This window comes from Parambassis ranga, chromosome 13, assembly GCF_900634625.1.
Source record: "Parambassis ranga chromosome 13, fParRan2.1, whole genome shotgun sequence".
Taxonomy (NCBI): Eukaryota; Metazoa; Chordata; class Actinopteri; family Ambassidae; genus Parambassis; species Parambassis ranga.
Genome location: NC_041033.1, coordinates 2,766,406 through 2,786,014, shown reverse-complemented (window position 1 = coordinate 2,786,014; position 19,609 = coordinate 2,766,406). Strand labels below are relative to the sequence as shown.

General features: G+C 41.4%; 2 protein-coding genes and 1 long non-coding RNA gene across 3 annotated transcripts in view; 1 reads left to right on the top strand and 2 right to left on the bottom strand.

The window, feature by feature from the left end:
• ulk2 (unc-51 like autophagy activating kinase 2) overlaps positions 1–13,734 on the bottom strand; it is a 29,027-nt gene extending 15,293 nt beyond the window's left edge. Inside the window, exons 1-5 of the mRNA XM_028420471.1 lie at positions 12,596–13,734; positions 8,814–8,906; positions 8,567–8,608; positions 1,341–1,373; positions 41–77 (exon numbers count right to left, since the gene is read on the bottom strand). Coding sequence (XP_028276272.1) covers positions 41–77; positions 1,341–1,373; positions 8,567–8,608; positions 8,814–8,906; positions 12,596–12,685 — 295 coding nt within the window. The 5' untranslated portion in view covers positions 12,686–13,734. The remainder of the gene's footprint in view (positions 1–40; positions 78–1,340; positions 1,374–8,566; positions 8,609–8,813; positions 8,907–12,595) is intronic.
• A 1,329-nt stretch (positions 13,735–15,063) lies between these two features.
• On the top strand, positions 15,064–18,939 carry LOC114445438 (uncharacterized). Its single transcript, XR_003671638.1, has 3 exons — positions 15,064–15,143; positions 15,333–17,852; positions 18,811–18,939. It is a non-coding gene; the product is annotated as an uncharacterized LOC114445438 (long non-coding RNA).
• On the bottom strand, positions 15,530–19,168 carry tmem97 (transmembrane protein 97). Its single transcript, XM_028420498.1, has 3 exons — positions 19,029–19,168; positions 18,804–18,948; positions 15,530–15,895 (listed from the first exon to the last, which is right to left on the bottom strand). Exons 1-3 carry the CDS (start codon positions 19,140–19,142, stop codon positions 15,624–15,626), a joined length of 531 nt encoding a protein of 176 aa, XP_028276299.1. The 5' UTR covers positions 19,143–19,168; the 3' UTR covers positions 15,530–15,623.
• Positions 19,169–19,609: the final 441 nt, after the last annotated feature.

Sequence of the window (19,609 nt, the reverse complement as noted above, 5' to 3'; positions counted from 1 at the left end):
ATCTGTGTGTGTGTGGCTGACAGATTAGTGTGATGCTTACCTTGCAGATAGTCGGCAAGATCACCTCCGTTGCAGTACTGTTGTGTTGGGACACAAATACACAATATCAGCAACAATTAAAATTCAGGTTCAACCATGTCAACCTATGAAGCATAAATTGCTATTACGCATTCATGCATGTTTGTTTAAATCCTAGATAATGGCAGGCTCATCAATTAACCTGCTGAATGGCTAAAGCCTTATCAGTGCTGACAACCACTGCTGGAGTGCACTTAGTTCTCCAGAGGGACAACAAGAACAGACAGATGAGGTACTCGTGGTGGTTTAAAAGAAACAGAGAGATTGGATAAGTAAGGCTGAACAATAATCCTCAGAATAGCCCTAGATGCTCCCCTCTAGTCTGTACATATTTGAAATCAAAACAAGCTATTAGTAAGGAGTTGTGTCTGTAGTCTGGAGTCTGTGTTCTCTAATGCAAGGGCCTGATGCTCTGTCTAGCAGAGATTAGCCATTAGCTTGTTTTAAGCGTTTGCAACGTGATGTTGGAAGCAGGAACAATACAAAGTAGAACTCTAGTGCCATGCAAATTGTCTAAATCTACGCTGTGTCCTTGTTGGGTTGATTGTTTTCTCGAGCTTACCTGAACTCTGATTACAAAATCTGCTTTCACTGATGTAGAACACATCTGATACGTCAGGTTTTACATATTCAGATGTAAAAGTATTTGCATGCTGCCTTCAAAGTGACCCCAGGGTACAGGGTCACAATATTCATCACACCTCAATGCCCATAAATGATTTTTTTTATTTGATACGTTTCCCAATGTTTGATTAAGACGAGCTTTGTCTGCTAAGAAAAAGACCAAGGCACCAGACAGCTGAGATTGATTTATTGATTTAGCTGTCCCTCTGTTACCTCGTCCCTATTACATTCAACAGTTAAAATATTAGTCTATTACTTATTTAACAAACAACTGACTGCCTGCTCCCTCTGTGTTAGCATTGAAAACAACATCATGATAACCTAGCCTAGTTGTATAAACTTTGAGCAAAACAAGATTTTAAGCTTTTGGGGAACAGAGTTCCTAGAAAACTGAGGGGAGTATTCTATTTTCAGTGAGTAACATGAGGTGCAGTCATGGTTTGTTTTCAATTTTGCAGCCAATGTGTAAGTGTTGCAAAACAAGTTCAGGGGAAAAGATGAAAGATGACTGACGGCAGTGAAGCCCATACCAGCAAAAATGAGGTTTCGAATACCAAAGCACTGAAAACACACTTTCCCCAACACAAGTAACATTTGAGAAACAAATTCTGAAAAAAAAATCATGTTTCTATACTTACCTCCATGACCAGGAAAACAGAGTTGGGCGTTTCCTGGAAAAGACGAGACAAAAACAGTTACAGTTTGTTCATCTCAAAGCAGCTGTCAGCTCCACCACAGCCATGAGAGAACAGACACTGGACCAAATCCAAAGTACATAATACTAGCTCATGCTATTTATGATGACCCCCAGCTTTTCACGTGTGTTTCTTTGGAGTTCGGCTGGAGTTTATGTAATATAAATTACTATGTCCAAAAAAAATCTGGAAAATACTGGGAACAGAAACAGAGTATATAATTTGGACAGAATGTTAACTTAAATATTTGCAGCATCACATTGTTTTCAATACTCTCTGCACTGTCAACAGCACATGTAGCAGCTTTAGCATCATAGCTGAGCAGAATGTGGAGCGCGGGTAAACCATGACAAATTTTAGTTTTGCCAAAACATAACCCTGACAACTACTTAACTAGTTGCAAAGGCAACCATACTTTTTCCAGTATTAATTGCATACTGTACATGGCAATTATCAAAACTGACCTATCTGCATGTACAATGAATTTATCTTTACAACATTTCCACAAAGCAAAACGTCACAACTTCCAAACACCACATACAAACAAGGTGACTGTGGCCTGGTCACAAGCTGCAGCACTGTGACACCATGCAAGTTAACCATCGTGTGACCCTGGCCTAATGTGGTTGTTTATTTGGTTCCTAAGAAGCTCAGTCTTTTCCAATCCCATACAGCCATTTCTCCAGCTGGAACACAGTAGTGGCGTGAGCAGTGGTGGGGGATGGGCCACCAGCAGCCCATCTGACTGTATGCGTGTGAGAGCATACGAGTGCGTTGAGGGGGTTAAGGGGGGATTACATAATGAGGATGTGTGTTCTGTGATGTAAAGTGGTGGAGAGGGGGATGGAGCTGAGTGTCAGAGGTGGCAGTCACCACAAGGCCAGGGGAATGAGGGTAACTGAGGGTACGTCAAAGTCCCATCACAAAACACACAGACGCATACGGAGGGAGATGCTAGTGATGATCACTGAAGAACATTCTTACACAATCACAAGCGTGAGTGACATCAGAGAAAACTGAGGTCAACAAATAGCAGGGAGTGGGGTTACTTCATGGAAGAGCTGCTGCCTGGAGAAGCTTTAATTTTATCCAGAATGTTTTTTTGGCTCCTTCACATGTTGTCTATGGCTGCAACGGTTTGGTGTGTTGCCTAATTTCTTAGAGGCAAGATGAATTTCAAGAGGCAGGTGGTGACAGCTGCACATAGGGAGGCCTTTGTTTGGGAGAAGCTTAGAGGAAGTAGCAGCTCACATTTATGGAAGTGATGGCCACTCAGACTATTTACAAGAACAAATGTTTTCTAGAAGACACTGTTCACACATGGGCCACATACTGAAATAAAAATTGGTGGACTTTGGATGATGATGGCTTGCTGCCAGATAAGGGCTGGGCTCCAAAACATTAACTTCCAGCACACACAAAAAAATCTAAAATATCAAGGATATAGAAAGTGCTTATGTCATCATAACCTTGTCACCCTCATGTAACGTTTGGGAACTGTTTCGCAAGCAAACAAATCTGTAGGCGGAGACAGAAGTATGAAAGGATTTTATGATCCTAGGATCTGACACACACACACAGGCACACATGTACTCTAATACTGTGCCAAGAGTCAACCAAAACAACGCTATGTCTGATTGCTGTTCAGTCATTGCGTCACGCTGCCACTCCAGGAGTGCAAGGTTATGCAACAATATGGGGGATGGGAAGTAGCCAAACTGACGAGGGGGGAAGGAGGTGGATTGTGTGTACTGGGGAAGAGGGAGGTTTGTGGAGAGCTGGCATGCCTTTGTCACGCAAGCGACAAGCATAATCCAGATCATTCAGAGTAAAATGGTGTCAGCTGGGAGTAAAGTCTAAGCTTTGACAAAACAGCAGTGCACAATGACAGATGACAATATCTGACAGCAGCAAGAAAAACACTAATTATGTGAGGACATAGGGTCAGGAACTCACGGGCTGACTAGGGAGGTTGAGAGGATGTTTATCGTTTTGCAGATGGGGCAACTACATAGTTTGTTGTTATGCAGATGGGATGATATGGCCACAGTCATCAGATGTTTACACACTGTGCTGATACTGTTACGCATGAAAGTATCTGCAACAACATCTCCAAGAAGCAATTATGTGACACACACATAGGTGTGCTAAAGTTCAACCGATGTGTTTGCCTATGTGATGACCAATCCTGTCAGAATAACATGTTCTAATCAGGTAGCTCCTGTGCTTGTGTGTGTGTGTTCATGTGTCTCAGTGAGCAGTGAGTGTTTTCCTCTGAGCCTCTGTTCCACCCAGTTAAAAGCTTGGAAAGCAATGTTATAATGGAATGTGGACACAGGCCGGTTTTCTAGGAAAACTCAGCCGAGCTCCAAAAACTCCACATGAAAGTATCACAACATGGAAGGTCACATTTTTTTTTTCTTTTCAGCCCTCCTCATGTCAGGTCAGCCTCAATACTTTGTGTAATTAGGACACACACAAAACACACAAACACACACACACACTGGGTGAGGGGCCCCCTTTTCCAGACTAGAAGACAATTTTTGACAAAAGAGGCGACTTCAGCTTTTGTGAGCATTGCCTCACCAAAGAAAGCACTTAATAAACAAACCTCTGCCCCCCTTCCTCTGTTTACCTCGACACAGACTTTCATCTTAATCCAGCTTATTTTTCATGAATGCAAAGTCATTTATAATGTGCAGACATTTCCATCATTTACTAGCGTTTACTAGTAGCTATAAGGTGTTGGGTAAAATCTGCTGGCTATGGGATGTGGCCCACAAAAAAGCTAGAAACTAACGCTTGCATACAGTAGCTGTTAGTAGCCTTACAGACGTGTTTACAATAAAAAAACCTCCTCAGATAATACATGATCTCTGTTTTTTTGAATCAAACAAAACCCTCTCCTCTTCTGCTAGTTAACAAAAACATATACTGTGAAGCATTAGTGCTGGAGGGGAGAAAGAGCCAGAGCCCTGACAGAGGACACCTTATAATTAGACCCTTCTACCTCACACTGCTGCAGCTTGCTTAACATTAACAGCTCCATGAAGAAGGACTGGGAGCCAGTCAGCTGTGTACTTAAGGCTGTCAAACTACAGTGCTGGGTACAAGGACCTGCAATCTGTCATGGTGCACATATAGTACTCCCACATTCAGCCCTGCAGTCTTTTGTCAATGCACAGCTATTCTGAGAGGTACTTGTGAGACCCACACACAGGCAGTATTTAGCAAAGATGGCAAAAAAAACAAACTTACTGATTAACTTTACTGATCATATCTTATATTGAAACCAACAATTTACAACATGCAAATGTGCACAAAATAGATTCTAATCAAAAATCTGCAATGCAATTAATAATTGACATAAACTCAACAAAATTAGTTGCCAATGAATTAAATAGTGCATTATTAACTGGTTATATCACTGCCAGACTGACAAAAATAGATATTTGACGTTTCATATGTATTTTCATATCAGCACATTGCTTGTCCTTTGTTCTAATTGAAACAAAAAGCACATTTTTTCCTAAAATCTATTTCATTGTTGTATTAATAATTGTGTAATTAGCAGAAAAACTTAATATCTTTTGTTGAAGTATTCATACTTGTGTAGTTATATTGTTAGTTACTAAATGCCTAAAAAGCTTAATTTAAAAGCTGACAGCGGAATAGGAGCCATTAATTAACGGTCTGATTTATAATTGATTGATTATCGAAATAGTTGTTAGCTGCAGTAAGTCCTGAAAAAGAACTGTGATGGTTTTCTCCAAGAAGTGCTGAGGTAGTACGGTGGGGTGTTAGCACATTATGTCACATTGTGAATTAACACCTCCACTGTTAATCCACATCAAACATACAAAGGGGCATAAACAGTTCTGCTCTGTGTTCAGTTTTCAGAGCAACAACATGGTGTATATTCTACATGGTGCATGTATAGACACAGTTAGCCATATTGTGAGCCCAGGTGATGATTAAGAATTGGGTTTAAGTAGTCCTCCAATGACAATACCAATATGCTGGTGTCTAGACAATATAACGTTTACCATCACAATCCTGTATTAGCATTAAAAGGTAAATTAAGACAAAATAATGCATAGAGGTAGACGTTGCCATAGGACAAAAGTGGACACTTTTCTGTGTAAGATGAATACATTCAATTGAAATGCAACCAATTTCTTGCTGGCAAGGGTAACAGCATTTCAAATCAAATTTTCAGCCTGTTGTAGCAGATGTCAGTCTTTTAAAGATATCTAACCACATATCTCTTTTCATAAATGATGCGTGCCAATGGACAATACAAGAAAAGTCTAAAGGTAAGTTTACATGGCAAAAACAAACAGAGGTCCATTCTTCATGCTTTTTCCTAATCAGAACTGGACTACAAGCAAGCTCAGGTTACATTTCCTGTCCTGTTTGCCCTCATTCATCCAGAACAAGCTTCTAACAACAACAACAAAATCTGATAATGCAGGAAAGAAGTCAACTCAAGATGCAAGAAGTGATGAATAGCAACCCAAAGCTGAAAAAAGAAAAGAATGTCGTGTTATCAAGAAGCCCCCACACACCAGACTCCACTGAAACACCTACAAAGGAAATGTACAAGTTTACTAGCCCTACCAAAAGACAGGCCGATACTAAGCAGAGACAGGGACACACTGTGTCTTACGCCATTATAGACCAACTCAGTGAAGTGAAGAGACAAAGAGGCAGAGGGTGCCCAAAGAAACCAACTCAAACCACATGCGTGAGCTAGGAGGGACTAAACACACACCAAGAGAAACACAGCAGCAGTGTCGATGCCAGAATCGTTCCTTGGTGTAAGGTTAGGAAACAGGCCAAGGTCCACTACTGATTTCCACTATTCCGTCTAATCTGTCCCAAAGTTTTTTGTTCGATACATTCTAAAGCATTAAAACCTCATTAATAATTAATGCTACATCACAACACTGGTGAACCGGTCAGTAACTCATCTTCATGCACTTAAGAAATGCTTCAAGCTTGACGTGTGCTTACTTCTTCAACACAAGAGGATCAATAGCACTCTTATGTTTGTATGATCACCGCCACAGAGCTATTTCCAGTTAGCTTAGCTTAAAATGACTGGGGACAAGCTCTTTGTATTTGTTATTTTAGGAGGCAGTTGACCGTGTTACTCAGCCGATAGCTGCTGGAGGACGTTGTTTCGTCAGCAGGACTAACAGAGGACATTGCCAGAGAAGGGGAAGGGTGTACTTGTGTATGGGTCGATCAGCATGGCATCCTAGCGGGAGGCTTACGCAAATGCAGGAAGTACTGCTGCTAGTATGTGGGAAGTGCTTCATCATCACTTCAAATGTTTTGCCTCGCTCCCCCACTTTCATGGTTATTACAGCCAATTCTCGACACTAAACTAAATATTTACTGTTCAGTGTAAAAAAAACCAGCAATATTAAGTTGGGACGATTGCAGATTAACTGTAGTAGCTGCTAATGCTTTACAGGTTTAATATAAAAAAAAAAACCCACAAACATCTGTTTAAGCTGCGTGGATGCAAGCCACTGCATAAATAAGGCAAGAGCCTCTCACAACACCCACCACCAGTCAGAAAAGAGCAAACCATCTCTGCACAGAACTAATAACATCATTAAGGCAGTACAACAGTGTGCACCACAACCAATGATAAATGCTACGCAGTGTAATATTCCACCTCCAGTAATGTGTTTTATTTTCAAAGTCTGAAGATGTGATATATGGCAGGAAGATGTGACTAGATGCCAGGCTCCCAGTCAGAGCACAAAGAGGGTCTGAGCTGCATCTAAGCTCATTTAACATGTGAACATGGGCCCCTCAAACAGTGTGTGTGGACAGTGCAGCCTTTCAGATTCAGCACAACAGTCTTTTCTAGTGTTATTCTTTCGTCATCATTTATACAAAAGCTTTCAAAGTGGTGTATTTGGGTGTTGTAATGTATTCTTAGAAATCTATAAAACTGCAGTTTTACATCCATGTCTCTATAAGCACAGTTGTACAGAGAAGCACAGACAGTGTTAAACGTGGACAGACCTCTGCAGATTATCAGTCACATGGGAGCACATGAGCAGTATATTATGTGCAGTACATCTAATGCTTTTAGGGCCAATGTACCAGTAGTCAGACTTAATAGCTTTTACTGACTGCAATATAATGATGCACCTCATTATGATTAAGCACCTTTTGAATTTTGGTCAAAGCCTAAAGATGAAGTTATGCCATGTCCAGAACTATACATTTTAACCTCTCACCAGACGTTTCATCAGATTTAAAGAACTAATAAGAAACCAACTCATTATGAAGTAATATATCAATACTGTGTGTACATCAGGTAATGGTAATGTCAATTAATGATGGGTCCCAACAGAGGCCCTACAGCAAGTACATGTTGGCCCTGAGGCGATTCTTAAGCTTTAAGGTTCTTTGAAGTTGACGAAACCTCTGGTGGAAGGTTGAAATTCACAGTTCTGGACATGACATAACTTCATCTTTAGATGAAACTGGTGAAACCTCAACAGAGGTGAGCCAGAGGGCATCCTTATCAAGTACCCAAACCACCTGCAATCTCCTCTCATTGAGGAGCAGCCTGTACCTGATTAACTCATACTCGGAAGGGTAAGCTTGGCTGCTCCGTGAAGGAATCTTGATCTCACCACTTGTATTAGTTACAGTATGTTGTTTTTGAGCAATTTTCTCAGATTTCATGAGCATATGTAAATGTAGGGAGAATATTAAATTTGCAGCATGAGCAGGTAAGTCTTTTAAAACCCCAAAATGCAACAGTGCTGCTTCTGTCCTTGATCTTATGGAGTGTAGCTGAAAAAAGAGAGGTTTTATTGAGGGGACATTTTTATGTTTTATGTTTTCATTGTGGCTGTAATGCAACTCTGCACTTCGGTTTGTGGAGGCTGAACAGCAATAGTATGACACTAGCTCAGATGGCTGTGCTGAGAGGCTTTCTTAACATTAAACTAAAGGCTTAGTCTAAATTTGATCTTTTTAACACAGATGGGTGCTGGAAAAGACAAGTCTATCTTCTCTTACGCTACAAGAATCCATATGTGACCCACAGTCAATATAAATGCATGCTGGATTACAGAATACACACGTTTTTTTTTTCAGTCAGTGCAGAATAGATTAGAAAAAAAAACACTTACCTGGACATCGTAAAGTGCCACAATGTTTTCATGCTGCAGCTCCTGAGTAAAAGCAGCAGAGAAATAAGATGCATTAGCAACAGCATTAACAAGCTACAGCAGCTAATGGGATTACTTTTATTGATATCTCTATCAAAGATGTCAGGGCCTCCTTCGGTTAAAGGTGCAGACGCACACAAGGCTAGTGTCGATTGCTCTTTAAGGGCGCTGAGAAGGTAACTGAGAGGCAATTAAGTGTCACGCTCACCTTCAGGATTTTGATTTCCTTTCCAAGAAGGATCTGGGATTTGGACAGGTTCTTCTTATTAATGCTTTTAATGGCCACCTCCCAATCTGTCTTCTGCACAACACAGACAGCAAAGAAAAAAAACAGATTACCGTACATGACAATGATATTCTTTCTTATAATGTTGCATCCTTTTCCAAGGTAATGTTCAACAACAAAAGCTCATTAACTTAACAGCTGCAGAAAACATGGCTGCAGTCTTTTCTAGACCGTTTATTGGTTTATCAGATTATTTAATTCCTAGTCATTTGGATGCTTTGTGAAAAAACTCCCAGCAGGCCATCATTCATTCCTGATTACAACAACAAAGTGCATTTGGATATTACATTTATTACATGACTTTTTCCTGTCTGCTGACCCTCCCCTTGGAGATTTTCACAGTTCTGTGAAGCAAGATCTACCAGTAAATATAATGAAATTACAGTGAGTAATAAAATGACACATTAGGCAATTCAGTCTTTAAACAGCAGTGCGTTTTGGAAAACCCTAGGTGTGTGGTATAGGACCAGGAGCTGACCTGTACATACAAAACTGCTTGCACATGACACCCATATGCATTCCTGCATATTTACCATAACAAAGGGTTGGGTTGGGATGAGAATGTCAGAGGCAAGCACATGACCCATCAACTTATGTCCAGTGAATTCAATCAGGAACAGGTAAAAAACTAAGGAACAGGAGCTGGAGTAATAAATATTTGATATGCATGTCATGACATTGGAATCTAACTACACTGCCTGGCCCTATTTTTTCCAATGTGACATTTAAATCTTCCTAAGCTGCACTGCCTGCATTGCCTGCATCACTGCGTAAGAGCTGCCCAGAAGGGCGAAGGAAATTTTAGCTGTGCCAATAACACCAGGTCACCAGGGTTTCTGACAGCTAGGCCAGCCTTCTGAGATGAATGACATGTGGAATGACGAGGCACTCAGATGACAGCAGGACCGAGGGGCAGCCTACTTACACTACAAGATAAGCAGGAGGGGAGGGACCTATTTTATTTTCCTTGGGAAAATGTTTCCAGATGAAACCTGAAGAGGGTATAAAAAAACTTCTACAATCCACATGAGCTCAAAGAATCTCAGGACATGTGCTGCCCATGCAGACAACAAAACATGCTGAAATAACCCCCTGAGAGCACTAGACTGTCTATATGCCCTTGAGAAAAACACACAGACAGTAAAGACAAATTAAATAACCATGGCCAATTGGACAGGAGTCTAAGGGGAAGGAAATCTATGAATGTATGCTTTCCGAATAAATCCAGGTTAATAGGAGATGTTCCTGTTCGTGCTCGCCTAGAGCTTGGCATGGAATTCAGCACGAGTGACACTGCATGTGAATGACATGAGTCTGTGCGTGTGATACACAGCCCGTTGAGCCGTATCTATCCTCAGCTCACTGACAAACCATCAGCCAAGTGTGACTGAGCTGCCAACACTACAGCCATACATAAAAAACACTGACTCCACTGGCCTCTCCTGTGATGTTTGGGGTTCAGGAGGAGGAGCAGTGGGGTCGTACTATCTAACCAAACTAATGGCTCGTTGGTGCGTCACACGATAGAGAGTTGAGCAGTGCAGAGTAAGCAACTATGTGCCCGGCACAGAATCATGCTGCAGAGGCAGGAGTGCGCTTTCATTTTCCAGAATAATGCATGATGTCATTTATGAATCACAGCTGATTATAGACATGTGAGCAACAGAGAGATTAGCGTCAATAACAGAGCAGCCAGACACAAGTGAAGGTGACAGTCCAGGTCTGACACTGAGCAGAAGGCTACGGCTGAAGGAGTAGATACATTTATCATATTTTAGTTGTTTAATCCTAAAAATAACATTATCACACAAGATGGCTTCCCATTTTATTCTACTATATGGGCAGATTGGATATTTTAAACTGTGTGATTTAGAAAATATTATTTTCTGGGCTCACATACAGACTTTGTCAACATGAATTATTTGTGACAAATTTACATCTGTGTAGAAAATATATTACCATTAAAAAAAAAGGTCTAATCACATAGTGGAACCAGTGAATGAAACGGCTGTGTCTTACTAAAGAGGCAATCTGTCCAACCAACATTACAGGTTGTCCTGTATCGTAGCCTATAAGCACCCAGGGGTGGGGCTGTAGTCAAACATAGTCAAGGTCTGCACAGGAAGTAACCACAACCTTAATAACAACAATGTTGTCTGCCACAGCCAACATCTGTTTATACTCTCTAGAAAAACAATACATTTTTAATATGTGTTCTCAATATTGCACAGTATCAGTTCAGTTTGAATGCACTCCAAAACCGGTACATTAGCATGGCAATGCATCACTGTGAAAATAAATTTAGTTAAGATTCCGGGAACAATTTTGTCTGATATACGACTGTCCATTAATACCACAGAGCTATTTGGGCATTCTGTGTTATTAAATCATTATTACTGTATTATTAAATTTATGAAAAAGACTAGAATATGCTTTAATATCCTGAATCAAGCCACAAGAAGAAAAATCTGTTTCCATAAAATGTCATTGCTTAAGCTCGTAACAACATCTCACTGACAGTAGTGAAGTTTTATGTTTTATGTTTTTGCAGAGAGCCTCTGCCTTACAGCCTCTTGCAGCCTGTGAAAGCACAGTTTTTCAAAAACAAAGCAATAGGACATAATCCGGCATTAGAAGATATGTATTACTGTGATATTTGTTATTGAATAATAATTAGACTCTAACTGACAAAGCCAAAACACAATTACCAATGATGTTGGCATTTCCATATTATATTGATATAACAGAGCAACCGGAGCCCATATGGAACATCCAACACTGCCTAAGCAATGAAGCAATCCATCAGACTGTTGTGTGCGGGTGGAAACAATCCTATAAATAGGTGAAATGGCATGCAGAGGATAGAACTCAAAAAGTAAATATACCGATCACATGTCATGTTACTTTGGACATGACGGACGAGGCATGTAAACAGGATGTGCACAGTTTCCACTGAGGGCTGTGTGACTGTTTGCAAGTCTAAATTCATTTCAGTTTTCCAGGCTGTGAGCTTGTTATCGATTGGCGGAGGGACAGAAGCTGCTCCGCTGGGATGCAGCCGGGAGCATGGGGAAGCTCAATGCAGCTTTCATTGAGGAATTCAGGACCATCTGTTTCACACCAGTAGCAATGGGGACAACATGATGTCATCTCTGTCACACATTCACAGACAAATGCACCATCCTAGCATCATTATTGTGATACAAAACCACACCCTAGTCACATGTGAGGATTGCATTAAATTTCTGAACAGTGCATCAGTAATCTAAAAGGTTTTCAGGCATCAGTGTCAGTGTGAATGAATCTTGTACCGCTCTTACATAAGGAGAGCTTGTATCCTTAAAAAGGAAAAGCACTGCACCTCCTCCTCCCTCCTACCTCTGTACGTCAGTAAGTCATTCATTGCCTGACTCATCCCTTTCATGAATGAACCAAACCAGACAAATACACTTATAACACCAGGCTGATGAAATTATCTGTCACATCATGACTGTATGTTACATCAGTCTGGATATAAGTCTTTAGTCATAAAAGTGCCTGTAAATACTACGCCCCCTAAATAAGGTGACAGCCCACACATGCTGCTGCAGAACTGCATTCTCCACAGTCACTGACTGACCCAGATTTTGAAATGAAGCTGCCATGCTTGCCCTCTTTTTTTCCTGCAAGAGAAAATGGAGAACAAGAAATAAACACTAATTTACCTTCCGGTGTCTTCCTTTGAACACCACAGCAAAGGCTCCATGTCCAACCAGGTCTTTCCTGCTGTACTCAAAATCTCCCACCGTTTCCATTGTGGTGGGCTGATGGTCCAGCTGGGTTCTGTTAGGTAGACCTGAACGTTGCTGTCCTCTTCAGAGGAAAAAAAAAACAAGAATCCTGGAGGACAATATCCACTCAGTTCTGATGCTGCCGCTTCTCGCACTGCGGGATTATTTCATGACAGGACGCTCTGATGTGCCTTATTGCATAAATAAGAGATGTAGCCAGGGCATGATGCATTCATATGCCCTCCAAGTAGGTCGGGATGTTTGTGATATTACACAGAGCAGACGGATTCGAGCATGGCTAGCCACAATCTGAGCTAAAGTGTATCGGTGCCAGCTGTCAGTCTTTGACCCAGTTGGACAGCTACAATCCAGCTTTGCATTACACTCCAAAGAGGCTCACTAGCATACCGTTTGTCCCCAGTCACCTAACCTGTTCAGAGGCACAGTCTACATGATGCCAAGCCTGCTGGACATGACCATGCAAACACCGAAGCAGCTGCAGACACAGAGCTATCTGTTAGCCTGACGGTGACATAACCCAGTAGATACACCTAACGTCATAGCTGCTGCCCGTGGAAGGGTTTTGCAAACATGCTAATAAACCATTTAAATAAGGCTTAACCTTGTCAGATACTAAATAACTTTACTTATCTATACGAGTTGTAGCAACCTATTAATAAGCTAGCAAACATCGGCGAGCTGGTCCACAGAAATGTTAGCTTAAAACAGCTTAAGGACGCAGCACAAATGTCAAAAAAGAAGTGTGGTCCATCTGAAGATGGTAGTCCTTATCTGTTTACAAGACGCCCGAGTCCTTAGGACATCTCCGTCCTTCTGAAAAACAGACGAGTCCCCAGTGAGCAATAATTTCATCCGTGTGAAATAAAAAACACCTCGATGCTTCTTTCGTCGTCAAGTCTGACAGCTAATGCTAGAACTTAGCAGCTGTTACTTTTAATTATTCTGCTTCCGAGTTCAGCTGCTGCTCGTCAGCCTGCTACTAAAACAGTGCAGCATTTAATCACTGTATAACTCTGTCACATCACCACAGACAGCAGCTGCGGCCGCTGTCCCGTCACTTCAACAATACTGGAACATAGAGCCATGTTCCGCTTTTATAGGCTTCCGCGTAGGCCAGCAAAGACGTATCCCTCCGCCGGGTGGGTTAGTCCGTTTAAAAAAGAATTGCTTAAAGAACGTTAACACCTGAATTAACATCAGCAATCATTCACATTTTTTATGTCTGCCAAAGATTTATAAACAAAAAACCTAAATATATAATACATTTACAATTAAAACTCAGATGTGTTAAAATGATTTGATTTTAGTTTGACTGTCAAACAAGTTTACTCAACTAAATTGTGAGTGTCTTGGATTCGACTTGATGGGAACATTGCACATTTTAAACATTAGTTCTTATTTAAAAATAGAACACACAGTGTGATTATAATACTGCAGCAGTATGACCACCAGGAGGAAGCCTTGCCTCCCCCTGGTGGCAAGAAGCATGATCAGTAGCAGCACACTACTGTATTCATTTGGGCTGAGTCTTGGATAAAATCACATATGTGATTAAATCACAATATTCCAGGAGCCATACTGTGTAATAACTAAATTAGGGTTTTCATGTGCATTTTTCGCACATTTTTGCATTTTTTTCAAAAAAAAAATTTGTGCAATTACCTTACTGAAAACGGAAATGTCTAAGTTGTTCCTAGGGATGTTTGACCCAATAATAATAATAATAAATAAATAATAATAATATAAATAAATAATAATAACAACAACAACACTCACTGCTTGTTGATCTTTGGTCTTGTTGATTGTGTGCTTTCTTTCCTCTTAAAACTTACTGGTACACTGAAAAAAACTTCAAAAAATTCACAATATTTGTCATCGTTTCATTTTATGTAACTGTGTTATGTAACTTTCCCTTTTGTAAACAAAGATTTCATAAACTATGCACAGTAAGAATGTTGCTGCTTCTGCTGCTTCGACCCATTTGATTTGATTCTTTTTTCTATAAACGCCCCTAAACCTTCTGTAATGCAGAGGTGAACAGCTGGAATATTATTCCAGGTGTGTCACTGCACAGTTTCCAACGCCCCACGCATGTAATGTTTGTTTTCATCTTGTATACATTTCCATACACGGGTAAAGCCCCTGATGGTTGAATCTTCACCATGCATCTTATGAAGTGTGGGCAAAAAGTTTATTTACATCACGCGGCTCCTCTTTCACCTCTGTGCAAGATTACTCATCTCTGTCAAAGATCGTCTGCAGCATCAGCAGACTTTGTGGTGTCAGTGCTGCTTCATGAACACTCGTGTTCTTGTCTGGCAAGTACCAGTATGTTGCACAATGAACAGTTCATTCACACAGAGTTCACTTTGGGGTGACATGCTAGGACTCTGTCACCCTGCAGTCACACTCAGTAACAGACACTGGAACTTTGTGTATTACAGCTGCTTTCTTTGTTTATGTGAGTATCCAGTGCATTTGTGTATCTCTCTACATTCCATTACTATATTCTAGTTAATTATTATGACTATTGTTGCCAGATTTTAAACTGCTGTTTAAGGATTTTTAAGGCACTGAAAATCAAGTTTAACTACCAGTGTATCCTATGTGTCCTGTGTAGCTGAATACTTTGAATGTCATATATTTTAAGGACACTAACACCTGGCTGTGAGACAGCATGTGCTGGAGGAAGAACTTGGTTTCAAAGAGTCTAGCTAAGCTCTCCAGCTGACATGGGAACAGCTACTTCAGAGCAGGGATAGACCACCTTTCATCCTGACATGCTCCAGGGATCAGCGCGCTGCTGTTTGGGTAGATCCGGGTTCCTTTATGTCACAGATCACATGATACAATCTAACCCCCCACTTTTATTCATTTCTAGTTATAAAAAAAACACACAATCATTTAGCCTGACACACGCCTGGTACATGGTTCAGTAAAATCAGTTCCTCTTGGCTTTTCCTGAAGTGCTGCCAGGCTTAGAGGTGGAGCTGTACGTGGAGGACAGCAGCATGGTGAGGAGCAGCAGCACAGGTACCAGCAGGTATGGGGCATAGATGGAGACCAGCATCCAGCGCTCCTGAAGGGTTTGGGGACCCGGGTGGGGTTTCTCAGGGAACTGATAAAAGAGGATGTGGGCTAGGATTGGGAGCAGCGTGGTGGCAACATGCGTGGAGTAGACAATGGCAGGAGTCCGGATCCACCTACAGCCACCTGGAAGAAGAGGAAGGCTTGGTTTCAAAGAGTCCAGTGACCTTGCTTCGAAGAGTGCAGACGCTTTTCTGCTTGCTCCTGCTCTGCCTGCCCTTACTTTACTTTTTATCTTTCACTCTTTTTACCCCTAAAGATTTTACAGTTCAATTTTTTACCCATGATACATTTTGTACCACTGGATGTTTGGATTTTATCTTTTTAAACAAATCAACGGACCTGCTGCAGCTCACTTTGTCTACTCATCAGCCTAGTGAAGAAATGTCTGGAGCAGACACCACAACAAGCTTACGCTGCCAAAACTGCTGGAATTATCTTCAGGAAATCACAGAGCTCAAAGAAAAGATTTTTGCCCTGGAAATGAAAAAAGGACTCCATGAGACTCTCCCGATCACACCCGGTGGTAAGAAGACTAAATCTGCATCAACAAAATGCAGTTAAAACCTGGATGACCTGTGTCCTTTCCAAAACCTATGAAAACAGGCTGATGCCACCTGGCATACACTTGGTGCCAAACCAAAAAGGCACAAAATGAGAAAAATGAATGATAACATCAGTGGGGTGTGATACGCTGCATCACCAGGCATACAGAAACAAATATCAACCACTGCTCTAAACTTTTAGAGATACTCAACAAACTGGAAGTCCAATCATTCATCAGCGGGCCACTCCCAAACATCGATAGAAGGATAAATAAATTCAGTCGCCTGCTTGCACTGAATACTTGGCTGTCTGACCTGTGAGACACATGCAGTGACCTTCATCGATAACTTCAACCTGTTCTGGGAACGTGATGACCTGTTCAAAGGACGAGGCCCTCATCTGAATGGACGTGGACTGAGGCGGCTAACCGATAATCTTCTCCACTCTGTGAGACACCAAAACGCCTCCGACCCCTCCAGCCTAAGGCTCCACTGCAAAGCGAACACCAGCAGCAGGGGGACAACAGCAGGACCGCTTCACTGGATCTCCCCACCTCACCTCCTCCACTACAGCCCTGCACCCCGTCAGCTGCATCCTCTTCCAACTCCTCGATATCCATCTCCCCCCTGCTTCACCTCTTGGGTTTCCAAGTCACTGGGAGAGTTTGGTGAAGTCTGGGATCAAAATGGTCCCCCTCACCCCTAATCTAGCCAGATCAAGGGTCCTATCCTCAACACTGCAACGTCCACCAGCAACATCCACCAGCATCCCCCCAGACACCTCCTTCAAGGCCCCCAAGATGCAGTATCTCCCCTCCGTCCTCCCCCCAGATTATGCAGCTGAGGTCAACCCAACCCACCCCTCCCTCTTCCACTCCCTACACCATCTAAGCCCCCCGGCCATTTCAAAACTTTACTCCTGGTCTACAAAGCACTGAATGGTCTTTGTTGGAAGAATTCCTTTTACTTTGTTTCTTAACTGTTAATCATTAGTATAACAGTTTGTATTCAGAGGTTAAAGAGGCAAGTGTTACACCAGATGATGGTGGGGTAGGCTCGAGGTCAAGTAGATGGACTGGTGACCCCATGACCTCAGCACAAGTAAATAACTCTTGACCATTGGTAGTAGAAGAGTGTGAAGTCCTACGATCTTGTTTGATGATTGTGCCTTCTCCAAGATGTAATTCCAAGCTGTGTGTTCTCTGACAAAAACCACATCTGTCTGATAGCAGAGAGTATAAGAAGAGAGCTGCTCTAAAAGACCTTGAGCACTCCTACAGAGGCGACTGTCTGTGTATGTGACTGCTCCTTCCTGCAGGAATAGAACACTTGTGAACTTCAGCTATTATCTCTTGTGTATTTTTCTAACAGTCTTGGACCAGAATACATCCTGGACTTATTGGTCCCCTATAAACCATCCAGATGCCTGAGGTCATCAGGGACAGGCCTGCTGTGTGGACCCAGGGTCAGGACCAAACAGAGTGAAGCAGGGTTCAGTTATTCTGCCCCTCACCTGTGGAACAGCCTGAACACCTGAGGTCTGACAGACAGTCACTTTGTTTAAGTCACACTTGTTCACTGCAGCGTTCTCTTAATGTCTTGCCTGCTGTCCTAACTGCACTCTTCTCATTTAATCGTTCTGACTTTATTTCATGTTTTTTATGATTTTATTCTTTTTATGATTTTAATTTCCTTCTTAATTTAATGTTTTAAATGTTTTATTCTGTGATTTCATCCTATGTAAAGCACTGTGAATTGCCTTGTGTATGAATGGTGCTGTATAAATAAAGCTTGCCTTTCAGTAGTGTTTTCGGTAAATGTAGTAGATTTTGATATTTGGTATCAGTCCTCAGCTTTGACTAAATCCTGACCTTAGAGTTGACTTCACAGGGGGTACTTCCTGTTTGATGTGCCTGTTTGTCTTTTACTTTTTTCAAGAACCATCTGATCTACGTTACACTTGCTGTGTGTATTTAAGAGTAAGTGCAGTGCTGATGTTGCAGTTGTTTAAAAAAGTGCTTCAGACACTGCAAGCTGCACTGTGTACTTTTTAATGAGCACAGTTTCAGATTAATTCTGGTAATTCAGCACTACTTTTTAGGCCACCTGTAGTCATGGTCATGTCAAAGCAAGTGACAGGATTTCCGTTTCAGTATGTATCAGTGGCTCAGGATGAGTTCTGCTGCCTGCGCTCAGGGTTTGGTGAATACTCAGTGACCTAATTAGCAGCAGTGACACATGCTGACATGATAACTTCCTGTAGACTTTTATGAGACATCAAAGTCCAGCATGTCTTACCTGTCTGATGAGCATGTCCACCTGCAGTGCAGCTGATTAAATACATTTAAATGTCTAATATGCAACTTTATATGCAGCTTTAATATCAAAAGTGGTACATTTATATAGAATAACAAAACAATTACAATTTAATGCAAAATGGTTAGCTTAAAAAACATGTCGTTAAAACGACTCGTGTTGTGTTCACTGACCTTTCAGAAACGCATACGCTGCAATGGGGAAAAACGGCAACTGAAGCACTGCCTCGCAGAAAATGAAAGCCTTGAACCACTCCGGTGGATCCAGAACCATGGGGTCTTTGAAGTCTTCTGCATACCACCTCAGGAGGTCTCTCAGCTGGTGGGACAATAAGTCAAATGTCCTGTTAGATAAAAACAGCTGCTGTAAGTTAGCTTATTCTGCACCAGAGCACTTACCGGCTGTGGGTACACATGTCCAGGTAACAGGGCTTGTAAGTCAATAAATAGCGTGATTGGAATATGAGTTGCAAAATAGAGGAAAAATATAATCTCTAACACACGTACAGCCATTCTCTTTATATTAGTCTGTGCACTAAACAGACTGGAAAGTGGGTACAAGTTCGCAGCAGCAGAGTGTCGTAGAAACACCAGTTCGCCAACTGGACCCTATTGGTTAGCACTGTGTGCCGAGGGCGTGCCTGAACGCACCATTCGTCCCACAAGAAGTGAATGCCTGTTCAAAGACCCGCGGAAATGTGGGATTAAAGAAAACACCTCACCTTAGTTTGTTTTCAGTGTTTATATATATCTTTAAATTATGGTGGTTGACGTAGATATGTTGTCATATAAAATATAACAGTAGTTTCTTTTGATAAATTCTTCTTAAAAAAATAGTAAAAAAATCCCCATTGTGTATTCTTAATCTTAATCCTAATCTTAATTACATGCTAATTCATGTGTTGTAGTTTACAAGATCAAATTAAAACAATACAAACAATCAAAAGTCCAAATCTAACATAAACATTTTTTTTTAAAAT

Coding starts and splice junctions, on each gene's coding strand:
- tmem97 (XM_028420498.1), bottom strand. CDS start 19,142: ATGGCTGTACGTGTGTTAGAGATTATATTTTTCCTCTATTTTGCAACT. Junction 18,949..19,028: donor GACATGTGTACCCACAGCCG/GTAAGTGCTCTG, acceptor TTGTCCCACCAG/CTGAGAGACCTCCTGAGGTG. Junction 15,896..18,803: donor AGCGTATGCGTTTCTGAAAG/GTCAGTGAACAC, acceptor CTCTTCTTCCAG/GTGGCTGTAGGTGGATCCGG.